Source organism: Euprymna scolopes, chromosome 29, assembly GCF_053919585.1.
Source record: "Euprymna scolopes isolate OS-2025 chromosome 29, ASM5391958v1, whole genome shotgun sequence".
In the NCBI taxonomy this organism is placed as follows: Eukaryota; Metazoa; Mollusca; class Cephalopoda; order Sepiida; family Sepiolidae; genus Euprymna; species Euprymna scolopes.
Window position 1 is genome coordinate 27,812,243 of NC_136510.1, and position 24,695 is coordinate 27,836,937.

The 24,695-nt window shown below is 31.7% G+C and overlaps 1 protein-coding gene across 2 annotated transcripts in view; it reads right to left on the reverse strand.

Moving 5' to 3' along the window:
* Positions 1-5,675: 5,675 nt before the first annotated feature.
* LOC145252558 (membrane-associated tyrosine- and threonine-specific cdc2-inhibitory kinase-like) overlaps positions 5,676-24,695 on the reverse strand; it is an 88,387-nt gene continuing 69,367 nt past the window's right edge. Inside the window, exons 10-16 of one of the 2 annotated variants that reach the window (XM_080112123.1) lie at positions 23,692-23,795; positions 21,188-21,229; positions 14,561-14,729; positions 10,028-10,133; positions 9,523-9,633; positions 7,100-7,223; positions 5,676-6,171 (exon numbers count right to left, since the gene is read on the reverse strand). In XM_080112123.1, the coding sequence (XP_079968249.1) occupies positions 6,130-6,171; positions 7,100-7,223; positions 9,523-9,633; positions 10,028-10,133; positions 14,561-14,729; positions 21,188-21,229; positions 23,692-23,795 (698 nt within the window). In that variant the 3' untranslated portion in view covers positions 5,676-6,129. The remainder of the gene's footprint in view (positions 6,172-7,099; positions 7,224-9,522; positions 9,634-10,027; positions 10,134-14,560; positions 14,730-21,187; positions 21,230-23,691; positions 23,796-24,695) is intronic. The other variant, XM_080112124.1, reaches the window with a different exon arrangement.

Consider the following 24,695-nt stretch of genomic DNA (forward strand, 5'->3'; position numbering starts at 1 on the left):
ACTGGGTGTCTCACTTAACTGTTGAGAAATATGGACAATCTTATTGTCAACAAATGAGAAAAAAAAATATTAACAATCCTAGTAGTAAAGCAGATAATCAAGCAGGAAGACAACTTCAAATTGAAACTTTTTTTTTAAATGGTTTTTGTTTTACGGCATATCAACCCTTTTCAGGTTATTTAATGCCGAATCCAAAGATTTTGAAGAAAAATTTTTTTTAATAGAATATATTTGTTTGTTTTCAAGTGGGTTTCTATTTAACCCATAGTTGGGACCCTAACAGGTATTACCAATCCAGGTCAGAGTGAACCTGGGAGCAATGGTAATTAAAGGGTGGCTCCACACCCCCCAAAGCCCACAAGCTGGGGCCTCGCCACTGGATATAGTTTAAGGTCATATCCAGGACCTTTTTTTTTTTTTTTTTTTTTTTTTTTAAATAAAATAAAAAATAAAAATAAGATTATAACCGGACAAACATTTTTATATGAAATAGGTTTATTAAATGGTTAAATGCAAAAAGAGAATGGCAAAAAAATATACATAATATTAGGATTTGCATCATTATGATTACAGGAAGATTTTTTAAAAATTCCAGAAATATTGGTTGCAATTCAGTAATCCTTGAATACTTTGCAGACCATAAGATGCGAGTTGAAGAATGCCAAGGAGATGTGGACGCAGTGGCGAGCAAAAAAAAAAAAAAAAAAAGAATGGATCATAGCAGGCATTCCAATTGTTCACACAACAAAATTAATCAAAAAACTGAAAAAGAAAAAAGGAAGGAAAAACAGCAAGATCCAGTCAAAGCAATGCTGACCATGGCAATAGAGATGCATGTCAGAGTAGCTACTATTAAAGACGCACTGACTGAGCATCTTTGTCACTCCTCATACAAAAGTTATAAGGGGGAAACTACTTACTACCAAGGAGCAAAACAACTGCCTTACAATAGTCAAGAAATTTCCCAATAAAATTGTTTAGATGATAGAATATGATCAAAGAAGAGTATTTCACGTGGAATTACCTCCCCTTTAACTTAGACAAGCTCTTGTGCGGAGATGCAATACAAGAACTGCACAAACTGGCCGTATCATTAAAAGAGATAACTTTGAATCTGGGTAAATGAAGATGAAGAAATATTTCTGTCTGATCGTTGTGACACACATATACTCTAGTAATATCAGACGAAGACTGACTGATATAATTTGTATCATTCTATGTGTTGCCTTTTTTTGCAAATAAAATGTTTATGCCAAGTCAACTGTGAGCATCTTCATTTGTTCCACTACTTTTTGTCATTCATGTGTGTAGTATATACACATTTGTCTTCGGGTATAACCTTCTGCAAGGCATTAATAGTTGCATGTCGACACCCTCATTCATAATGGTCAAACATCCTGTCAAACCAGAGATGCTCTCATTCGTCTCAGGATCAGTTATACAATGTACATGTTGGCATACATTAAATGACTAAGAAATTGCTTCCAAACTCAACTATCTTTGGCTAGGTCCGTATTCTTTCTCTCAAGCCCATTCTTTGTCGTTCTCCTGTAAACAGAACCTACTACGTCAACTGTTTTCCTGATTGGAGAAATCTCATCCATTCACACTGTTCCACTAGCCTGCTTCCTAGCAAATTACAATATAGTAGTCTTTAAGTCCAATGTAAACAAGTTCTTGCTGAGCCACCTCCTTAAATAATCCAAATTCTACCCAATTTACACCATTAATGATTACTATACTACCATTTTACATTCATTAACCCTTATCCTCAAGTGGCATTAGGGCCTTAATAAATTGTAACTGCATTGTGTAAAAAATTCTTTGAAAATAGCCATAACATTGAAATCTAATGTTTTGCACATATTTTTCCTATGCTGTCCAGATTTAATCTTCCTTCACTATCAGCAGATTTAAACGCATCTTTAAGACTCGCATTATGCATTGCTTGAATAGTCGGCGCATGGTCTTGTTCATCGAAAAGACCAAATTTAAGATGTGACAGTTTTTCAGTGCCCCACATCTTCGAAAAGGAATGTAAACTCAATTCAGATATCTACATCAAGCTCAGTTGTCAAACGCCAAATAGAGAGGGTGACTGTGGGAAGGTCATAAGAGTCGTAGCAGGACTATTCCATATCACACATCTCAGATGTGTCTGCCTGAAAACTTCAATTTCATAAATCCCAACATCTAGCCCTCTTCTCAACGTGTCTGATTGCAAACTCATGAAATTTAAGCATGGGACACAGCTAAGGCACCAACCAAACCATCTGCAACAACAAGTGCGAACTGATTGCCAGGATCAAACTGGTAGTCAAGCATCTTTCAAAAGATGCTGAAGGCCGCATTGCTCCAGGTTCAGCTTCCATCTGGATACTCGGGGCAGCTTTTTTGAATGAATTCTATTCAGCAAAAGTTTATCTCAGAGATGCACTTTGAATTTCATGAAGAAATTGTTGGCCAAGTTTTTAATTTTCTTTCCTTTCCAAATAATGTCAACTTTATCCCAAACACTGTAGATAGTATAGAAGAAACCAACTAAATGAAAAATTGTCTAAAAGGAGTACAAAAGACATGGATTCTTGTCAACAGCTGTTTAATTGTTATTATGAAATACCTGCATGGCTAACACATACCAAGCACATCAACACCGAGAATTGAAACTATAACAATGAGCACAATACCTTATTAGAGTTCCAACATGTCTTTCTTTTTTAATATTACCAAGATAAAGCTCCTATCCATAAATAACCAAAAGAAAGTTTCTAACCACCAATAGTAATAGCCAATAGCACCCCTTTTGAGAGTACAGCGTTCATATTCTTTGGACTGACATTCACAGGTAACAAGCAAGAGTTGGAATAAGTACATAACTTGACAAGTCTGCTGCAAAGATGGTAGACTATCTCTACCAAGCTAAAAAAAAAAAAATAAAATAAAATTCTTACATGTGCTAGTATTCTATATCTCTTTGAAGCCACAAAAAAATCCATCCCCTCTATATTAAAAAAGAACTTAAATTGATCAGTTTTATTTTTACAAAAAATTATTTTTAAGTGATTAATGGGAATTAGTAGACATTACAGCATAAACCTCGTAACTTTGAATTATGATTGAGTTATCCCTCTTAATTTGAGATTGTTTTCAAAATAGCAGGCAAGATAGTTGCTCCTCGAATATTCATATTTGATTTCCTTATTTTAAAATAAAACTACTCGATCAATTGACATGATTTTTGGAATATGATATTTTCATTATGTCACTTGTTTTTTTATTTAATATAGAGGAAATTCTGGACAGGCATGAAAGAGATCATTCTGATCCAAGAAGGATGCTTATGTTTTTTGAGTCAAGACTTATGATTTCTGTTTATCGATGAAAACAGTGGAGTTAAAGTAACTAAATAGTGAAGAAAAGAAAATACAAGTTGATTTTTAGTAGAAATACACAAGACAATCAGATTAAAAATAAATAAATAAAAAGATGCAAATCCAGAATTCCAGATTGAAAAAACAAAAGTACCAAAAAATGTTTATGTAAATATTCATCACAGAATCAAAATGTCATATTCCAAAAATCATAAATGAATCAAGTAGTTTTTTTTTTTTAACTAAAAAAAATCAAATTTTATGGGGAAGTGAGAACTATGCCTTGCTCTGCAACGTTTAATATTCATCACTGATTACCTCCCCCTTAATAACCTCTAGAAAAAGAGATCAAAAAAGCCTTGTAATGGCTATAATTTGTTATTAATCGGTGAAAATCATAAAAAAATTACTTGATTAATTTGCGATTTTTAGATTGACATTTTCATTCCATGATGGATACGTACATCATACAGATTTTCATGTATTTTTGTTTTTTTAAATTAGGTTGAATTCTGAAATTGCGCAAAAAAAATAAATAAAAATGATTGTAAAAAGATAAAGAGAAAATTAATAAAATCAAGAAAACTCAACTAAACATACATAAAAATATACAAAAATACAAATAACTATACAGACATAAGAAATGCAGCTATGTAATCATATGAAGTCAATAAAAAAATATTTACATTCTCCTTTTATGTACAAACATTAAATATATACATGTGTTAGTGCGAGTAAACAGAAAACTATCACCAAAGATAAACAGTAATAAAATTAAAAGAAAAACTCAGCTTGATGTTATAAATGGTAAACAGAAGTTTAAATACAAAGTTACAATGTGTACAGGTCTTGGCATTTTACACTTTCCAGATTTCGATATTGAAAATTGCACAATATTAAAGTGTACATGAATGGGTCATATTTTAAGGTGGATATTGTAAAAGAAAAAAAAAAATTCTACCTCTATTTTTTAAAATAGAGGTAGAATTTTTTTTTTTTTTTTTTTTGAGGATATCAAAGAACTCTTACACTGGAATCCAGATTTACTGTTAGAGTCAAGAAAAATACATTTTTTAAGCAGATCAGTTAATTCAAAAGAAAAAAAAAAAACCTCAGAGTCTGAAAAAGTAAAGAGATTTGGGTGCTAGTCTATACGTCCCAGAAAAAAAAAAGTATATATTTATGATGCATGCACCCATGACTTGATTAAAATACTGAACACCCAAAATTAGGTAAATTCATCAAGTAGTTCTATTTTTATACAGAAAATCATTTTTAAAACAAATTTGAGTTTCTTCAATACCTCTCCTCCCCATGTTAAGAATGACTTTCTAAAATCTTGCAAAAGTTTTATTTGAAATTATCTTCCTTGTCCTGCAACATGGTGTCAAGAAATTGCCAATCATTGTTTAACCATAAAATATACTTTTTTTTTTTTTTTAAATAAAACTACTTAATAAATTTACATAATTTTTGGTGTACAATAGTTCCTTACCGTCATGGGTACATAATAAAGATTTTTCTTTATTTTTTGCTTTTCATGTGGGATAAAGAGTTATCAACTTGGATTGAGACTTGTATCATATTTATAAGTCTGCTAATTTGGCTTTTTTTTTCTTTTTTTTTTATACAAAGGGGGAGTAATTTAATCAGACAAAAAATAAGTAGATAAATAAAATTCCTTTGGGACCAATAAAAATTGAGAGTAGAAAAAAAAAAAGTTCATGTCCAGAATTCCCTCTATACTAAAAACAAAAATAAAGAAAAAAATCTGTATTATATATGTAGCCATGATGAAACAAAAATATCATATTTTAAAAGTGACCTAAGTATTTTTATTTTTATAAAAGAAAATTTTTAAGCTATTAAATTTAATTATTATAATATATATTCTAATTACTCTTAATAAATTGTAGGCATTACAATATAAATCTTGTAAGTTTGAATTATTGTTACATTCCTTGGCATTTTGCTTCTTTTTAGCATTAGTTTCATTATGACGAAGAAAGCTGCTCTTTGGTTACTCATAATATTTGATTTTCTTATTTAAAAATAAAACTATTTGATCAATTTATGTGATTTTTGGAATATGATTTGTTTTTCAATGGGTACGTACATTGTACAGATTTTTCTGTATTTTTGTTTTTTTAATATAGGGGAAATTTGGGCAAAAAAATAAAAACGATAAGAGATAATGAATCTTATTTTTACCTAGAAGATATTATCTTATCACACGCCCCCCACCCCCTTCTAGGTACCAAATGCAGAGAAGAAACAAGCAAAAATCAGATTAAAAATCTGACATTAAGAAAAAAAGAAACATTTAATATGCACAGATCGTGTAAAAGTTTAACTGTTCAAGTAAAAAAAAAAAATGCATCAAAAGAATAGAAGCAGAAGTTAAATGGCGATCAGAACTCATTCTTTCACTAATAATCTAGCTATAATAGCTATTTTATGTTATACAAACATGTCACCATGAAAAAAAGTTAAATTTTAAGTTTTAGTGAAAATTTTTTTTTGTCATAGCTTCAAAATTAAAAGAGAGCAGGCAGCCATTTTGAAGACAACTTCAACAAAAAAATATTTTCTAAGAAAAATCAAAAAATTGCTTTTCTTCAATTTAAGTCTTCCAACATAAAATTATGATTCTATTTGTTGTGGTTACTGCTAAGTGTTATCTCAAGAAGTAGCCGTTGGTTTTGTTTGTGTTAAGTTGGCAGTATTGTGAAGAAAAGAGAAAAAAAGCAGGACAGTTTCAGTACTGCTCATCATCATCACTGGCAGCAGCATCAAACATCTGACAAAGAAAAAAAGAGAAACAAAAGAGAAAATGTTTAATTACATCAAAGAGTTGTAATAATGCAAATTAGATGTTTTGAAGAGGTGGGGAGCGTGTGAAAGAGCTGTTGGGTCAAATATGATCAGGCGTTTGAGTAGAGTTTAAGCTTGAAATTTTTGTTGCAGTCAAACTTTCAAAACAAAGTCAGTAGTTAGACTATTTCTCAACCTTTTGGTCACAATCAAAATGTAATCTATTCTATCCTCCAAAGAGAAATCCTTCTCGTGGAGATAACTTCATTTTTGTTTCATCCAAAAGGCCCCTTTGAGGGAGGTTGGTATCTCATTAATGACTGAACATCTGGTACTTGTGCAGATTACGGACCATGCTACTTTTCAAATAGGAGTTTCAAGTTAAATTTTAACTTCAAATTTAAATTTTACAGTATCTTTTGTTTGCTAAATTGTCAGGTGAAAGTACAGAATAGTTGTTACTTCCGCGCTTATTGATCCGCAATTTCCACAAAGTTACTCAGGTGTGCCTGGCAGATGGGAATAACCAGAAACAGCCGGCAAAAAAAAAAAAAAAACTAAATAAACACTAATTGTTACATCTCTCTTCCCAATGTTAAAAAATAAAATTCATAAATACATTGGAAAATATCCAGAAAACTACTTGTCGACAGTTTCTAGTTTTTGTTATCTGCCAGGCACACCCGAGCAACTTTGTGAAAGTCATGAATTGATAGATGCAGAAGTACCAAGTAGTTGATAAAGCCCCCCCCCATGTTAAGAAGGACTTTCTAAGTAACATTTCAGTACAGTCTATAAAGTGCACAAGTATCAAATATCTATATAATTTTGCCATCATAGGAAGAAGTAAATAGGGACTCCCACCTCTGCTTTTACGTGCAAGAAAAAAAAAAAAAAAAAAAAAAAAAACTTACTCCTATCAAATTTTTGGGTTCAATTATTCGAGCTGCTTCATTAGTCATCATGATTGGTGTCGAGGGTCGTTTATCATTTGAATTGTGACATTGGTTCACATATTTTTCAGTCAATGCTGACGGTCTGTCAGGAAAAAAAAAAAAGACCATTTACTGTAAGAAATGAAGTCATGTTTAATTAAAACTTCATAGAGAAGTTCTTATTGCATTTGTTGTTTGTTTGTTGGTTTGTTTTAAAAGACACCGAAATATGAATCGATTTGCAAGATGTTATAAGCTGCTTCCATGAGATTTTTAGAAGAACAGTTTTGTTAAGTGTTGAGACATTATGTTGAACAGAGATAGCAGCGAAGAAGCAGTGTAGTTCAGATCCTGAGTGTAATTGCCAGTAACAAAGATAGCGGCGAAAAAGCAGTGTAGTTCAGATCAGATCCTGAGTGTAATTGCCAGTAACAAAGATGGCGGCGAACTGATTGAATCCAAAATTCGACAATTTTTATAGTAACTTTAGAAGCTTTTCATTGGTTGCTCACCATGACTTGTGGTTATAAAAACGATCGTCAAAATCATTGGTCTCATACCCCCCATCAGGAGTAAAACATTTCACAACTTTGTTTTTATTATTTACAGGTTTATATCTTCATTTTGATTGTTTTATTCATATCATGACCAAAATAAAAAAAACAAAACAGTAACACAAATAAAAATAGCTCAGAAGAAATATAGAAAAAGGTATTTTGCTATTTTATCAACTTCTACATCTTTATCAAGGAAAAGGTGTAAATAAAGTTAAATGTTCATACGTCTTGACTAAGAATATGTTACTTGTGCAAAAGTAAATGTAGGAAAAATATTATCAAAGTTCATAAGAGATTATGGTAACCATAAATAAATAGGTAAAAGTATTGCGTTCTTGTCCAGAATTTCTCTTATATTTAAAAGAAAAAAAAATCTAAACAATGTATCTAGCCGTGACAAAATAAAAATATCATTTTCCAAAAATTACGTAAATTGATCAAGTAGTTTTATTCTTATAAAGAAAATCATTTTCAAGTAATTAAATGGAAATTCGTCAGCATTACAATCCAAGTCCTGCAAGTTTTGAATTATTGTTGAGTTAGCTTTGCTTTTTTAATTTTTTCATCAATATAGCAGTTCTCTGATACTCAAAGTTTGAATTTTTTTTATAAAAATAAAATTACTTTATCAATGTTATTTTTGGATAATGATATTTTTGTTTTGTCATGGATACCAAAGAAGTTTTGTTGTCAGAGTTACAAAGATCGGTTAGTTGGTAAAAAGGCTAAGTTACCTATCTGCTAGACAGTGCCGATGTGATTCTTTATACAGGTTTTGAGAAAAGGTGTTTGTCTCCACCTTTCTGATTGGCTAAATCCGATACAGGGAACCAATTGGAACGAAGTATTTGATCCAATCAGTCTCAAACATTTAAGTCAAATATTGAAGGATTTAGAAATTGCTTCTTTGCGTTGCTGCAGCTGCTACTACCAAAATATTAATTACATTTCTTAATGTATATACTTATATCCCATTCTCATAATGTGAACGATTCAACAGTTTTTGCCAAATCGTAAATAGATTTTCAGTCATGTATTTGTAATTTTCTCGTTTTGACAACATTATCCCAACAACAGATAAAGTTTTCTGCAATGTAAACAGTTGTTCATTTTATTGCCTTCTAGAGCAGATAAAACACAGACAGGTTTTAATTGTAGTTTTTAAAGAAAAACTAAAAAGAATAACTTGATTATAAAATAAAAATTAAAAAAACTTAACTTGCAAAGTTTTAATCCGTTTAATTTTATTTTAATATTAATCAAAATAAGCAGTTTTGGTTCTTGTTCAAAATTCCCATATATTAAAAAAGGAAAATAAAGAAAAATCTATATGATGTACGTACCCATGACAAAACAAAAATATATTCCACAAATCACAAATTGATTGAGTAGTTTTATTTTTATAAAAAAAATAAAATCATTAAGCGATTATGGGAATTCATAGGCATTACAACATAAATCTTGCAATTTTCAATTACTGTTGAGTTATCTCATTTGTTTTATATTTTTTTTCAATATGGCAGGCAAGAAAATCATTCTTCAGATACACATTAAATTTGATTTCCTTATTTAAAAATCAAACAAGTCTATCAATGTACATGACCGTTTCATATATAATATCTTCTTTTCGTAGATCATATAGGTTTTTGTTTTTACTTTTTGATATCAGGGAAATTCTAGACAAGAATCTCAATTTTTATTAATAAATGAATATATTGAGGTAATTTATCTGATGAAAATCAAAGTAAATTTGAATTTTTATATATATTTTTAGTTTTACGTATAAAAACATGTAAAATTTAAATAAAATCATTTTACATATTACCAAATGAAAAAAGTACTTACGCAAGATCCAGTTTGCGAGAGAAATTTGGAGAAACCGATCTGGAAGATATAACTGATGCCCACTTTCTCCGAATAATAGGGGTTGTGTAAGCCTTCATGGCACACCGTTGCCTTGAAAAGGAGGAAAATAAAAATAGACATTGAAATAAAATTTTGAAGGTCTCTTGACATTAGTCATTTTTTACTTCACCCTAAACATATATGGATATTGACATACGTAAAAGATTATAGTTTCAGTTTTCTGGTTCGTTGTTTTTTTTTTTATGTTAAGAATTGAACTTCTTTTTTTTTTAAGTGAAACCTTAATTTGTTATTTTTATTTTAAAAATGATTAAAAACATTTTTTTAAAGTGAAATCTTAATTTGTTATTTTAAAAATGATTAAAACATACTCAAACATTTTTTAAGAGATATCTTTTTTTTTAATGATTAAAACATACTCCAACATTTTTTGTAAGTGAAATCTTAATTTGTTATTTTTATTTTAAAAATGATTAAAACATACTCAAACATGCTATCATCATCTGTAGGTGGAGATTGATCAAAAGAGGAAGATTTATCCAGAGGGACACACAAGGCACTTGAATTTTCATGGTCATCGATCATCTCATCTACAAAACAAAAGACGGGATACTATTACTATGTGCAATACAGCTTTAAAAGAAAGAAAAAGAAAGATAAAGATTTAAAAAAATAAGAAATAAAAAAGTTTAATCCCTGAAGAAAAACATTGAAAATCATCTAAAATAAGATTGCCTCAATTTAGAAGGATTTCTGCTTCACCAAGCTAGAACATAACAGATGAAGTGAAGTATCTTAACATATACTACATATTGCTCCCAATTAAAAGGCAAAAAGAGAGTTGATAAGCTGAAAAGAGTGAAGGTAAATAATTGAACTAGGAAAAAATTAGATTCCATAATAAAACATTGAAACTCATCTGTAATGTAAGCAACATACAAGTCACTCTTATTACAAAATTAAATTCAGTTTCAAATATGAATACAGAGATCGGTTTTCAGATGCAACCACTCATGGTCGATCTCACTCAAAATCCTTATAACATCTGTTTGGAAGCTGGCGGCTTCCTGATCATTTTGTCCCTACGTCTGAATATTTTGCGGCAAACAGGAATATTCTATTGAAACTTCCTCTATGAATACAACTACAATTTACACTATGAATGACGCTAAGGTGTCCGCTGCTTGTATAACAGATGCGTCAATTTTTAGATCAGCGGAGCTGATAATAAATCTGCAAGTCACCACCACAGTTCTGAGTACGCGAGAAGTTGTTCCAATTGTTGGTTGGAATGTATGCACACTGCACAACGAAGGAACTCCATCTCTCAGCATGAAAACACTTAATAACTATGGAGTCTGTGTGGCCTGTCTTTCGAAGGTCCACCTCCAAGATAGAGGCTAATTAGACTAAAGTGCCATGAACGGAAATCTTATCTTTACCACAGTGGAATCATTTCTAACAGCAGACTTTATGAAGTTGCCATTGCCCGCAATCCACATGTGCATGCAGCTTTTCTAGAATGGGAGTTGATCTAGCATAGGTAAGCTGAAATTCATCTTGGGGGACTGTTATGAATGTTAGTGTCATCTCCGTATATGCACCGACACTCCATGTGACTGAAGAGGAAAAGGATCATGATCTTCAGTCTGCTGTCGATCTTACACCATCATCTGATTTCCATTTGGTAGCTAAGGATTGGAATGCTTGTACACGTCTAGTACATGAAAACACCAGGCTGCTTTACTCTTGGTACAAGATGAGACCATAGTGATCAGCTAGTCAACTTTGCGACCACTAATCGCCTTGTGGTAACCAACACCCGCTTCCAGCACCCATGCCATCTTATCACTTGGTGTCCAAATAATGACCACACAGCCATCAGATTATATTTTGGTGCATACACAATGGGTAAGCTCTGTTTTTGAGACCCCCCACACATTTCGACAAACAGTTATTGGTAGTGAATTTGGCTCAGACTATACACTTATTCGAACAAGTCTTCGATTTAGGCTTCTGACAAGGTGAGCGACCAAACAGCCAACGTAGATCAGCATTGCCAATTTGAAATTAGATGCCAGCACCCAATTCAGAGTACAACTTCATAACTAGTTTTCTCTTCTGCAAATTAATGAAAAATTAGATCTGTTACCATGGACTTGGCACACAAGCACCTTGGTGTTTTATGAACAGACATCGGGATTGGATAAGAGAGATTCTCCGCCTTGTACAGTAAGCGTGTGAAGTGTGGGTGATGGATGTGTAAAACTCTTGTGATATACAATGCTGTGTTACTCAGTCAATCCACATTGATAAAAACATGTACCGGCAAGTTTGCAGAAGAAACTGAGCATGCAGTAGTCTGTTGAGACCCCATAAACTTAACCAGATGGTGAAGCAGGCAAACTGAGGAACAACAGATGTCAGTGTAGCACTTTGTTTGCATAATAGCACTATCATTACAAACTTTGCATAATAGCACTATCATTACAAACTTTGCATAATAGCACTATCATTACAAACTTTGCATAATAGCACTATCATTACAAACTTTGCATAATAGCACTACCATTACAAACTTTGCATAATAGCACTACCATTACAAACTTTGCATAATAGCACTACCATTACAAACTTTGCATAATAGCACTACCATTACAAACTTTGCATAATAGCACTACCATTACAAACTTTGCATAATAGCACTATCATTACAAACTTTGCATAATAGCACTATCATTACAAACTTTGCATAATAGCACTATCATTACAAACTTTGCATAATAGCACTATCATTACAAACTTTGCATAATAGCACTATCATTACAAACTTGAAGTGCTAGAAAAAGCACTTTGACAAGCTGCTTCATCACTTTACACCTGCAGCAAATGTGGATGTGACCCAAGATGAGGAATATGACAACACCGCACCCCTGATGCTAAATGAAGTGAAAGAAGTCTTGTGCCGCCTACGAAACAAGGCTTCTGGTGAGGATGGGAGATTAATGGAAATTAATGTCATGTCCAAGATGCTTGTCCTTTGGCTTCTACAATTCTTTGAAGCAATTTGAGGCACTGAAACATTCTTTTCTGATTGATGTGAGGCAAGGCTTCTAATTCTTCAAAAAAAAAGGTGACAGTAAATTACTCAAATTAATAGGGAATGTCTCAGTGATGTTGCCGGAAAGGCCTCTGCAACGTTTATTCCAAAGTATCTGCGACTCCCACACACACCCTTCTACTAGGAATTGTATTAATCAGATCTTCAACCTTCAGCACACTCTTGAAAATTGTTGGACGTTTCCATTTGCTTTGTTGAGTTCGCAGCTGCCATTATTCATAGAGGCTCACTCTGGTGAATCTTGCAAATAGAGGATATACCGGCAAAACCTTTTCAGATTGTTGAAAGCTACAATCGGTCTACAAGGGTCGATTTATGGGCCTACAGTGAAAAGTCAGGGACATTTGAAATGAGATCAGGTGTTTGACAAGACTGTATCGTCTCCCTCACTCTTTTCAACTACGCAATTGATTATATCCTTAACGAAACCTTTCAAGGTCATAAGGAGGTTGCTGTTGGGTGAAACGTAATGTCTGACCTTAGGCAGAGGATATCATCCTGCTTGTATCGACTGGCAAGGAGGTGGAAGTTGTGCTCAACTAAGTGCAGACTGTCACTCGCAAATTAGGAATGTGCATCAATGCTTTCGAAACAAAAGTCATGTCCTCATTGATTGACCAGGATACCTGGCAGTCGCTCAAAATGGACGAAAATCACCTAGATAATATGGATTGCTTTGTCTATCTTGGTTCTACTATTACATTGACTGAGCAGGCAGTGGCCGAGATTGAACAGCAAATAGGAACGGCATAGTCCACCTTCTTCCATCTCAACCAGTCTTGGTGGTCTCGATGGGAAATACACTTCAACATAAGGAGATGCATTTATCAGACGATGACGAGGACCATCCTTCTCTATGGCCGTGAGACATGACCTATTACAGCAGCAGATCTGCACAAACTAAGTCTTCAACAATGACTGTTTTCGCAATATTCTGCATTGCCGCGTGGAGATAGTGTTCCGGTTTCTACTTTCCTCACCACCTGTCCTTCAATGATGTTTCTGGTGGTTTGGACATGCACTTCATCAACCAGTGGAAAAGTCAATTTGTAAGGCACTCTTTCCCTTCTCTCTACCTGGTTGGTGCAAATGTGTCGGTCTGCAGCTGAAGAGCTGGGTTAACAACAATTAAGGACAACCTAGTGGTACTATCAGACCCACAATGGAATTTGAATTGCTTAAACATATTCTGTGACCTAGCCCAAGATCAACGCAACTCAATTACAATGGTTAGAGGTGCAGTCCGTGCTCAGGAGGAAGCTGGCTCAATCTGACTAGTATGATAGCCACTACAAGTAAAGGAAGCAGACAACTGATAATTTTCATCAATTTGTGGAAAACACACATTCCTGCATCATTGTTTCTGAATTTTTGAGATGAGCATTGATACTTCGTATTATTTGGACTATCATTTTCATCTTGATTGCTTTTCACATAACGTTTCAGCCAATCTAACTTCTGACCATCTTCAGGTGCATCTTGTCAAAATCTGGAATCTGCATGGAATTTTGAACAGAGTCCTTTATTTAATCAACAAGGGTAGCACGTTCTTATTCCATCAGTCATGATAATTCGCAATTGTAGTCTTTATATCACCCTCACCAAGGATTGAACGTTTAAATCCAGAAGAGTGTCAGTTACAACTTGTATTTTAACCTTGAAGACAATTCTAGTATTAATTTTGGGAGCCTTAAAACTGTTATATACACTCACACACACAATCTTATTACTTACCACTATAGATCTCTACTCATTACTACACATATTTTTTCAATATAACAATGAAAACGATTTATTTCTATTCACTCGTTAAGACATGTCAGTAAAATTAAGACATCTGTATGCACATTTCTTTCATTGATAACATTAATAAATCACAATGAAAATCATACTTACCATCCGATATTCCATAATCCACATGAACAACATCTACTTGTTTGGGTGCAGCAGAGGTACCAAGGTGAAATTTCTTTTTCAGCAATTTGAATGGATAAGTAAATATTAACGTCAACAACATGAAGATTAATCCCATAAGAGATTTTATCATATGATCTGCTTTGGAAACCTACAGATGATAAGAAAATAGGTGTAATACTTGGAAAGCGACTAGAACTAGACCAGCACCATAGAGCAAGCAAGAGAGGAGCAGAGATAGTCAAGAGAGAGAGACGAAAGTTACACACAACCAAGAGGAGCAGTAAAGTTTATATAAATTTTATGTAAACAAAATAATTGAGGTGAGAATTCAATCAAGTCTCAAACGATGAAGCCATCCACACCCGAGGAGTTGTGGTGGGGTTACTCAGTATTAGAACACTTAAGCCCTCCTCTTCCTCATATTAGTGGCTTTCTTATCAGCTTGACCATATCTAATTATTCAGTCAAATAAACAGCAGAAACCGGAAACCAAAAGAATCAGACAATCTTGACTATAACCCATTTCTATAGCTTCATACTCCGTCACAATTTACTGTTTGATCAATATCAACTGAGTTACGGAACCAAAGTGATTTGTTGAGACTCAAAATGCGTGATGGATCTAGATATACAACTTCATTGATCATCTTATCCCTTATATCATTTTTTTTTTTTTTTGTATTTTAAGATTGCTTCCCAGCACACTATGACATGACAGTTTTCAAGTTGAACACTAAATAATTTTTCTTTTAAAATCTATAAGATATATAATACTGCTTACTGCATAATTACTCTGAAGAAAGTATAAAATTAAAATCTATATTCATCAACTTCTTTCAAAAAGAGTTGTTGGAACTCTTAAAAATTCTTGTGAAATTTGCTAAAATACTACTTGCTTGATGGTATATGAACTTACAAGTCTTGCTATAGAAAGCCATTAACTTATTGTAAAAAATGCGATATAACCCTTTGCGCCTTACCATAATGTGTAAATTTTATCTTGAATGTATAGCCTCTTGATTTCTAAAGTATACCATATGTAACCAGTGTCCTATTTTATAAGAGTCAATATTCCGCTTTCCAAAATAAATAACTTTTTCCTTTCACAAGATTCTTACAGATTTTCAATGTTTATTTTTAAGGCCTTCTCCAGACAAAATTTAAGTTTTCAAAACAAAATTTAAAGTTTGTTTTACAATCCACAGCGATTTGAAAAAAAATCAAATACGCAACAAATAAATGTTACCATAAACAATAACAGTTATTTTGAAACCCACATGCGTCATTTTTTTTTGGTGTTTTTAAGTAGTTTTTAATGCTTTTTATTTCATCTCAAATCTTTACTCTTAATATTTAACAAATAATTTGATAGTATTTATTTTGACACAAATATTTTACTGGACATAAAGAATACGATTTTCAATGTCTTTTCAAGAATTTTTCAAGGTAATAATAAAAATGAGGCCTTTTCAAGGCAAAAGTCAAAATTCAAGAACTTTTCAAGTGAACCCTGCATCAATTTGCACCTTCTAACCCATTTTTTAAATCATTACACAAAGTTTTACTCAATAGCAAAAAATTCAAATACCCTGAAACTTAATCAAATTAAGTTTAATACTAAATAATTTTGGATATCAGTTAACAAAACAATCGTGCTAATTATACTGGGAATAAAAAATTTGCACTCGATGGCTAAAATAAAGATGTCAGTTGCATAAAACTGAAGTAAATAATCTGCAAACTAAAAAAAAAAAAAAACTGCAATTGCTTAAGTGAATGAGGTGTGGCGATATAACTATAGTTTTCCATTTTGATTCAACAAGTAAAAAGACAGTAAGGAAATTATTTCAGGAAGTTATTGAATGTTCAGATTTTGAGGGAGAAAGCATTATATTAAAAGGTTAAAAGTCATTTGAGAGAAAGACAATGATATCATAAGTCTGTATGCATGCAGATCGAAGTATTATGTTAGTTTGTGATACTGGCAGAGTTTGTATTATTATTAGGAAGTAAGTCTATTTGCCAAAATGTTGCTATCCTTGCAAGTGTTTGCACTGATGGTAATAAGCGGTTAAAGGCAGGTTTTGTTTGTGTACTGATAAGGAGTATGTTAGTTAAGAATGATGACAACTTAGTCTTCTCACCAAATACCTACTTACAAATGCGATCCTTAAATCGAAATTGAGTATTTGATCCAATCAGTATTAAGCACGACTTAGAGACTGCTTCTCTTCTGCATTACTGTAGCAGCTACTGCTTATAGACGCAAGTGGCTGATAAGATCTGAAACCAAGACTAGTTTCACAACCTCCATCAGCAAATTTACCAACCTGGAAAGCATAGCCCTACTAACAATTTCCAGACTTACTTGTAAATTGTTTAAAGTTTATCAGAATTAATATTTCCAAAGACGTAAAACAAAATAAAATGCGAAGAAGAAACAGGAAAAGATAAAGAAAAATTAAGAGTAATAAATTGAATCAAGATAGAAATCAGATTTTTTTAATATAAAAAAAGCAAATTCAAGCGAAAATCATGTCTCTTCTAAATTACAAAAAAGTAGAAGTCTCACAGCCCAGACTATTACAGTTATAGGAGGTTACATATCAGACATGCCAGAAATGGCTTAGTCACATTAGGTTGCAGAAGTGACATGGTGGAAGAGGTAAGGCAGCATTAGGACGGAGAGATATACAAAATGTTATATAAGCCAAATTCTACACCTGACAGGAAACAACCATCAATTCATCTCTGTATACTCTCTACCCATTCATCACAACTCAAATGATAAGATTATAGCATTATATTTTTATATACAAGCATTTGTTTCTTTTAAGCATAGTAGCAATATTATGCAGTGTCCCATTAAAAAGTAGCTTAATCAATATCAACATTAAATGTAAAGTTACAAGATATAAGTGCAACAGACATGTTCACAACTGATAAAGAAAGACATACATATAATGTAGAAAACTGAATTAAAAAGAATTAAATGAATATTTTTGGCTCTTATATACAATTCCCTATATACACTCATAAGCACAAAACAAAAAAAAATGGGCCAAGAGTGAAAGAAGGAGGAAATCAATTTTTCAATATTTTTCCATGAATTTTTGTTAATTTTAACTGAAAATTTCTATTTTGCTGATCATTATTATTATAGCATATGATAATAAGTGGAAAAATTACTTCAAAAAATGATAAGACCGCATCTTGGCGAGGATATAAAAAACCGAATTGCAGGATAAAGGCAGTTCAAAATGACTTACAAGAAGATTTTTGATATTTTAAAAAAAGAAAAAGTGAAAACATCTCTTTCTGTAGTGAAGCGAATTGGTCAAAGGTTCGAAGCCGAACGCTTGTGAAAAAGAAAATCTATATCTGGTCGCCCTAGAGCATCCACTTTGAAGGACGACCACAGGATTAAATTAACTGTTTTGAAGAATTGAAAGAAAACTTATGTTGACCATAGCAAAGAATTCAAAACAGGATCCGGAAATTCTCTTTCTAGATATACAATATCTAGACAAATGGAAGAAATGGGATTTTCCTCTAAAAGGTGTGCAAAGAAGCCATTTTTATATAAGAACATTTTTCTCGTGTTATGGCAAGAAAGATACAGACTGGTTCAGGAATGTTTTCTGGTTAGATGAACAAGATTTTGTCTTTTTAGTGATGCTCCCGATGCTTCCGGACGGTGCAATCGAAGAACTGGAGAAAGATTTTTGCCAAGTTACTAAACACGGGAATGGAGGGATAATGGTGTGGGGAACTTTTACTGCAGCAGAAGTTGGGGAACTTATTAGATGTGAGAAGTCAATCAATGCAAAGGAATACATTGGAATATTAGAAACAGGAGTGTTACCAAGTATCCAGAAGCTGGGAATATCCCAGAACATTATTTTTCAACGTGATAATGCCCTTGCACACACTGCTAAAGTCACAAAAAATGGTTTTCTGATAATTCAATTGATGTGATATTTTGGCCAGGTCAAAGCCCCGATTTAAACCCAATCGAGAATATTTGGTCCATAATATCTCGTGACTTGGCCGGAAGAACTTTTGAGAACAATGACAAACCGTGAGAAGCTATGCAAAGCAAATGGAATAGCATCTCTTTACAATGTTTCACTTTGGTTGAGAGCATGTCTAAATGGATTGATCTTTTAAAGAAATCAAAAGGGAATGCATTTATTAAAGTAAATGTCTTGTTCTATGTTATTAGTCTCCTTTAAATTTCCTTGTTCAAGTGTTTTTTGTTCAATATAGCTTTTAGTGCAATAAAATTTATAAAATTTGTTTAGCCCATTTTTTTTTTTTTTGTTCACGAGTGTATATTAAAAAAGAAAAATCTGTATGATGTATGAATCCGTGACTAAATGAAAATATGTTTCAAAAATCATGTAAATTGATCAAGTAATTTTATTTTTAAAAAGAAAATCAAATTTTAGGAGTAACCGAAGAGTGGCTGTCTCGTCCACTATTTTAAAAACAATCTATAAAAAAAGAAGGGGGGGGGTGTATTAATAATAGAAACTTGGGAGATTTCTGTTATTAGGTGTACGAATATCCGTTAATTATTTTAAAAAACTTTCTTTTTAATAAAGCTACTTGATCAATTTACATGATTTTCAGAATATGATATTTTAGATTTATCTTTATTTTTTTCTGGACAAGATGTAAAATAATTTTAAAATAGTTTTTATTCCAATTAATATATTTTGTTTCACTTAAAAAATTTAACATGAAATTTATTCTATGTTTGCAAAAACAACATTTTATTATGAAAATAGAAATAAAAAATATCAAAGATGGAGAGGATAAAAATAAAAAGACAGAAAAAAAAATGAAGAAAAAAATAAAAACAAAGACGCAAAAGTAAAAATATATAATATATCAGTTTAAAACAAAAACGGTTATAATTTGTAAATATTTATTTCGTTAAATAATCTCGTAAATGAAACATTGTTTTTCTTAGTATATAAGCTTTTTTAAATAATGTTTATTTTAATTAAAATAAAAATATTTCAAATTAAAAAAAAAACAAAAAAAGAACCTAAGGTAAATAAAAAGTCAAAAATTTTTACTACTGCTGCTAACTTCCAAAATTCCAAGAACCAGTCTTCATAGTTTACATCAAAAAATTAAAGGGAGCTTAGCATACATGAAGCCGAGAGAAAAAAAAAAAATATTGCATGTTCAAGATGCATATCTGAAATGACACTTTGAACTTAAAAGTATCAAGTCACCCAGAAAAGTTTGTTTTTTGTTGATTCTTACGAACAAATAAAACAATTCATATACTGCAAAGTGAGTACATCTAAGTATTGTCATGACTGATAATTCTCAGACAAATTAATATTTGCATTTTGCTATCTTTGGCTCAGAACAGGATATGTTAGGCAAGTTCCTGTGATTTTAAAATGTTTCCTTTTAAAATAAAGGTTATTTACTTTATTCAATTATAAACACAATTACCAGAAAGTTTAAGATGATAAAAAATGAATTTGTCAGCAAACTAATGAAAAAAAAAAAAAAAAAAAAAAAAAAAAATATTTAAATTATTATTAAACGCTTGTACTGTATCATTCCCTTCCTTCAAAGCATAAAATATAATATTCTATCTTGCTTCCTGATTGTATTTGATTTTCAGGATTGAACTATTAACAATCTAACAAAACCTTTTAAGTGATCTCCAGAATATTAGAATACATTTCAGATTATCGAAGACCATATTCAACAGGATTTTTTAAAAATATTCTGTAGATGGAATTAATAATTTTATAATTTACATAAAAATTGATAATTTTATTATATCATAATTAGGATCATTTAATTCATTTTTATGTAAATTATAAAATTATTAATTCCATCTACTAACTAACTAATGAATTAATTTTATTCAAACAATTTTCACTACATAAATATATGCAAATAATAGGGGGGAAATAAGTTCAATCCAGTGACTGACACCCTTTCTAACTCAACAATAAACAACAACATATGCAAATAATAAATAAAATATTTATCAATATTCAAATTTTATTTTTAGCTGCAAGCTGCAATATTTTAAGTCTAAAAAATTCTTAATTTTTACTTTACTAGAATATCTTGTTCTTTACTTTTCCAGGTTGAATTTCTTGTCCTTTACTTTTCCAGGTTTAATAAAATCTTAAGAATATTACTTTTCATGCGCGCATTTTTCCATATAATAATGTATTCGCACCAATTTAACATGGGGTGACTTTGCTGTTTTAAATGTTGCTTAATTATTGTTTTTCATGTCTGATAGCATCACCTAGTTTTGATTTTTACACAAGCTTGTTTCCATTTGGCATTTTACAGCTGTTTATGTAAACAACCAGAGGATGCTGACAAAAAGACAAATTTTATTACAAGTCACAAACTGTACAAATAACATAATTTACTACTGCACTTGGTATACCATTTCATTTTGTTTTTTTGCAATTAATAAAATATTTACAAAGATTTATAAAAAAAAACGTTTGGAAATTATAAAAGTTTTTAGACATTAAAAAAGCAACTAAGCAACTAAGACTAATCTACAAAGATTAAAACTAAAAAAATTGTATTGATAATACTTACCACATTATTTACCATGTATTCTCGTTGGCGTTTTTTGTAAACCTATAAAATATAATAGTCACTTGAGAGAAGGATTTGACTAGAGAGAAAACTTATACTTATTTATATTTGTTTTTATTTTTTTTTACAGAGACAAGATTTCGTGTAAGGTTTTAAATAATGTTATAATCTAGTCGTCAACTGAAGGCGAGGTAAACATAATACATTGTGGAATTTGTCTCAATTCAAAATATCAACTTACACATTCAAAAATATCAACTACACATTTAAAAATGAAAAATATTGCATTAATAGTAAATAATAAATGTCCAAGAAATAAAGCTGACGCCACTGGAAATCGAAACTAAAACCTTGAGATCTTCAGTCTTATGTTTTACCAACAGAGCTCTTTAGACTATTATAAATATAGCTTAAAGCATTACCTTAAAATACACAAACTTATGTATTATTCATTTGTATATTTTATTGTCAAATATATTTTAAAGTAGATAAAATTTTATCTTCAAATAAAAACAAAATGACTAGAAATCATTAATTAAAATTTAGTTAAAAAAAAAAAAAAAATGTTAAATAGCCATAATTGCCTATAGATTAGTATTATTTGGATTATTCAGACTTTTGAGTGTTATTTGCAAAATGCTCTGGACGATGTAACCTTGACCTTTTTTTGGATGTATCTTGTTGAAATCTGGCATCTTTCTGTAGGACTCTGGAATCTGTTGGAATTTCAGACTTGCATTAAATTTAATACATAGTCACTTTAAACAGAATTACATGAATTTCAATTTTTTCTCAAGTTGAGCTTCAAATGCTTGGATATTTTCTAAAATATAGATTTTAGACATAAGGCTGATTTTGATTTTCATAATAGAACATAAAAAAATGATGCAACCTATTTGAGAAATTAATTTTACTTGTCCTGGGACAAGTATTCTAGCGTGTGTAAAAATATATATATATATATATATATATATATATATATATATATATATATATATATATATATATATACACACACACACAGACAGAGAGAGCATTATCATGTTGACACACTGGTTCTTCTCAGATCACCAATGTTAAGCAACATTGAACCTGGCTAGTACCAGATGGGTGACCATTTCTAGACATTGAATGTGCTCTCAGCTCATCTCAGCATTGTTTGCAGTCATCCTGAATCTCCACTTAACACTGGTATTTAACACCAACTCAGGAGAGGTGTGGTTGGAGAATGCTCAACTCTTACTACAAAAATTCCATGCGCAAGCACCCTTACATATCTTTTTTATTGTAATTCTTTTAACGTTTATTACTCCTTGGTTTTTAAGTTCTTTTGTTATCTCTTCAGTAGTGCACATTGAGAGGTCTTTCGATTTTACTACACCTTTGGATGTATTCAGATTCTTGTGTGGATAACTTTTGATATTTATGTTGTGGAAAGTTTTCATTCCTATGAGAAAAGTGGCATGTTTTTCTCTTTCCACATCCACCAGTAGGGTTTAATTTTTTAAAGTTTTTACATTTTTTGGGGTAATATATGACGATATAATTTTATGTATAATAAACGATAAGTCAGTTATTTTGGTTTCTTCGATGGATTCCAATACAATAAATTTGGAGGATGTTTAATATAGTTCATTATCTGAACTATCCGAGTCGACGTATTGGCCCTTGGAGTTTTTATTATTGGTCATATATATATATATATATATATTAAATTCATTGTTTATGCTCCCCACCCACCTCAGAGTCCAATATTGGGGCATGTTAAGGGAGAAATCCATTCGCCTTGTCATGCCAGGGCTACATAAACAGTATACATGTTCCAAATGGGAGCCACGAGCACCCATAATCCTTTACACAATCCAAGTCATTTGTGGTAACTTCCGGCACTATACAGCTATGTCATGACTTTAATCATTTGAAACATTTGACCCTACCTACCGCCTTCTAACACATGGAAAAGAGGGGAAAATATGTATATAGTTTATAGTGGTACAGGGTAGAACTGTATTTGTTACGGTTTAGAGGAAATTGATAGAAAAGTAAATGTGTTAGGGGTTGACGTAACTAGCCGACTAATCGGATCGGGCCTCTCCGACCGCCTCTCTAGCCTTGTACGAGGCCAAAGTGGAGTGTTGAAATTGATATCTTTAATTTCCCTAGATATCAGTTGCTCAACCACCAGGATACTTTTCCGAGTCATTACGGGTTGCCACCCACGGCCAACAGGTGGCCCCTTTTTTACTCTCTGCAGAGGGACAGTCGGTGTATTCTAATGCCCCACCGACGGGGTTGGGAAGTAGGGAAGGAAAAAAAGAAAAAGAAAAAAAAAAAGGAGGGGGAAAGGGGCTGTTTTTGTTTTTGCAGAAGTTTTACAAAAGAGAATAGAAAACAAAAGCAGAAGTTTAATGTAGGTGCATTTCGTCTCAGGAAGCCAAAAGACAGCCTGATCTGGTAGCACCAGTAAATTTTTCTTAACTTAAAATAAACCTGCATAATTTTACCTTTCGAATACAAGGAAAGGCCAGTAATTGGGCAACACTGGGACGACTATTTGGATCATGATCCAACATCTGACGAATGACATATTTAAGATCAAATGAGCGACCTGAAGTTAAAAAAAAAAGAAAGAAACTCAATTACATAATTTGAAAAAATAAAAAAGTACATAAGTGCAGAGATTATCTTATATAGAGATTTTTTCATCAGTAATAGTTTTTTTTAACGCTATACTTTATGGAATTTGTCTAATTTTGAAATAGAAACCTTAACTATTTTTAGAATTGACAAATATTGCATTAATAGTATATAATAAATTCCCAACAAATACGACTGATGTCATGACCAGAAAGCGAAACCAATACCCTCAGATTTTCAGTGACATTCCACTACCTGAGCTATTTGGGTTTTCTGATAAATAGAGCTTAAAACATTACCATAACAAAATTATAGCTTTGACGTGAATCATAGATTTATAATTTATGTCATGTTTGAAAAATAAATGAGTGGGTGTTGGAAATTATTTAAAGCCCCCAAACAATTTATTTTATTTTTTCTAGATATTGGTGTTAAGACACAATTTTACTAATTTGTTTCTAATACCAATACACTTTGGACCCTACGTACATTTAAAAAATAATTTCATAGAATTCTATCAAGTATTTTTTTTATGTAATCAGGCAAATTATTACCATAAGAGCGTTTTCAGATATGTTGACGCATCTGTACAAGAGGAGGTTATATCATCAGTTTAAAACAGATTCATTATTTTACATACATATGGAATGTATGCATCTCTTAAGAATGGATCTGTTCTGGTTTTTAAGAGTTATCTACCCCCCCGCCCCCATGGCAGAATGGGTTGGAAAGTGGAATTGAAGACCCAACATCCTAGAGGAAGAATACTTTGGCAAAATATGCCTCAACAGTCATATCTGCATTTCCCAGTAAGTGCATCTCAGGTGATTAGCAATAAACTAACTCTCACTCAAAGAGACAGAGCAAAGCT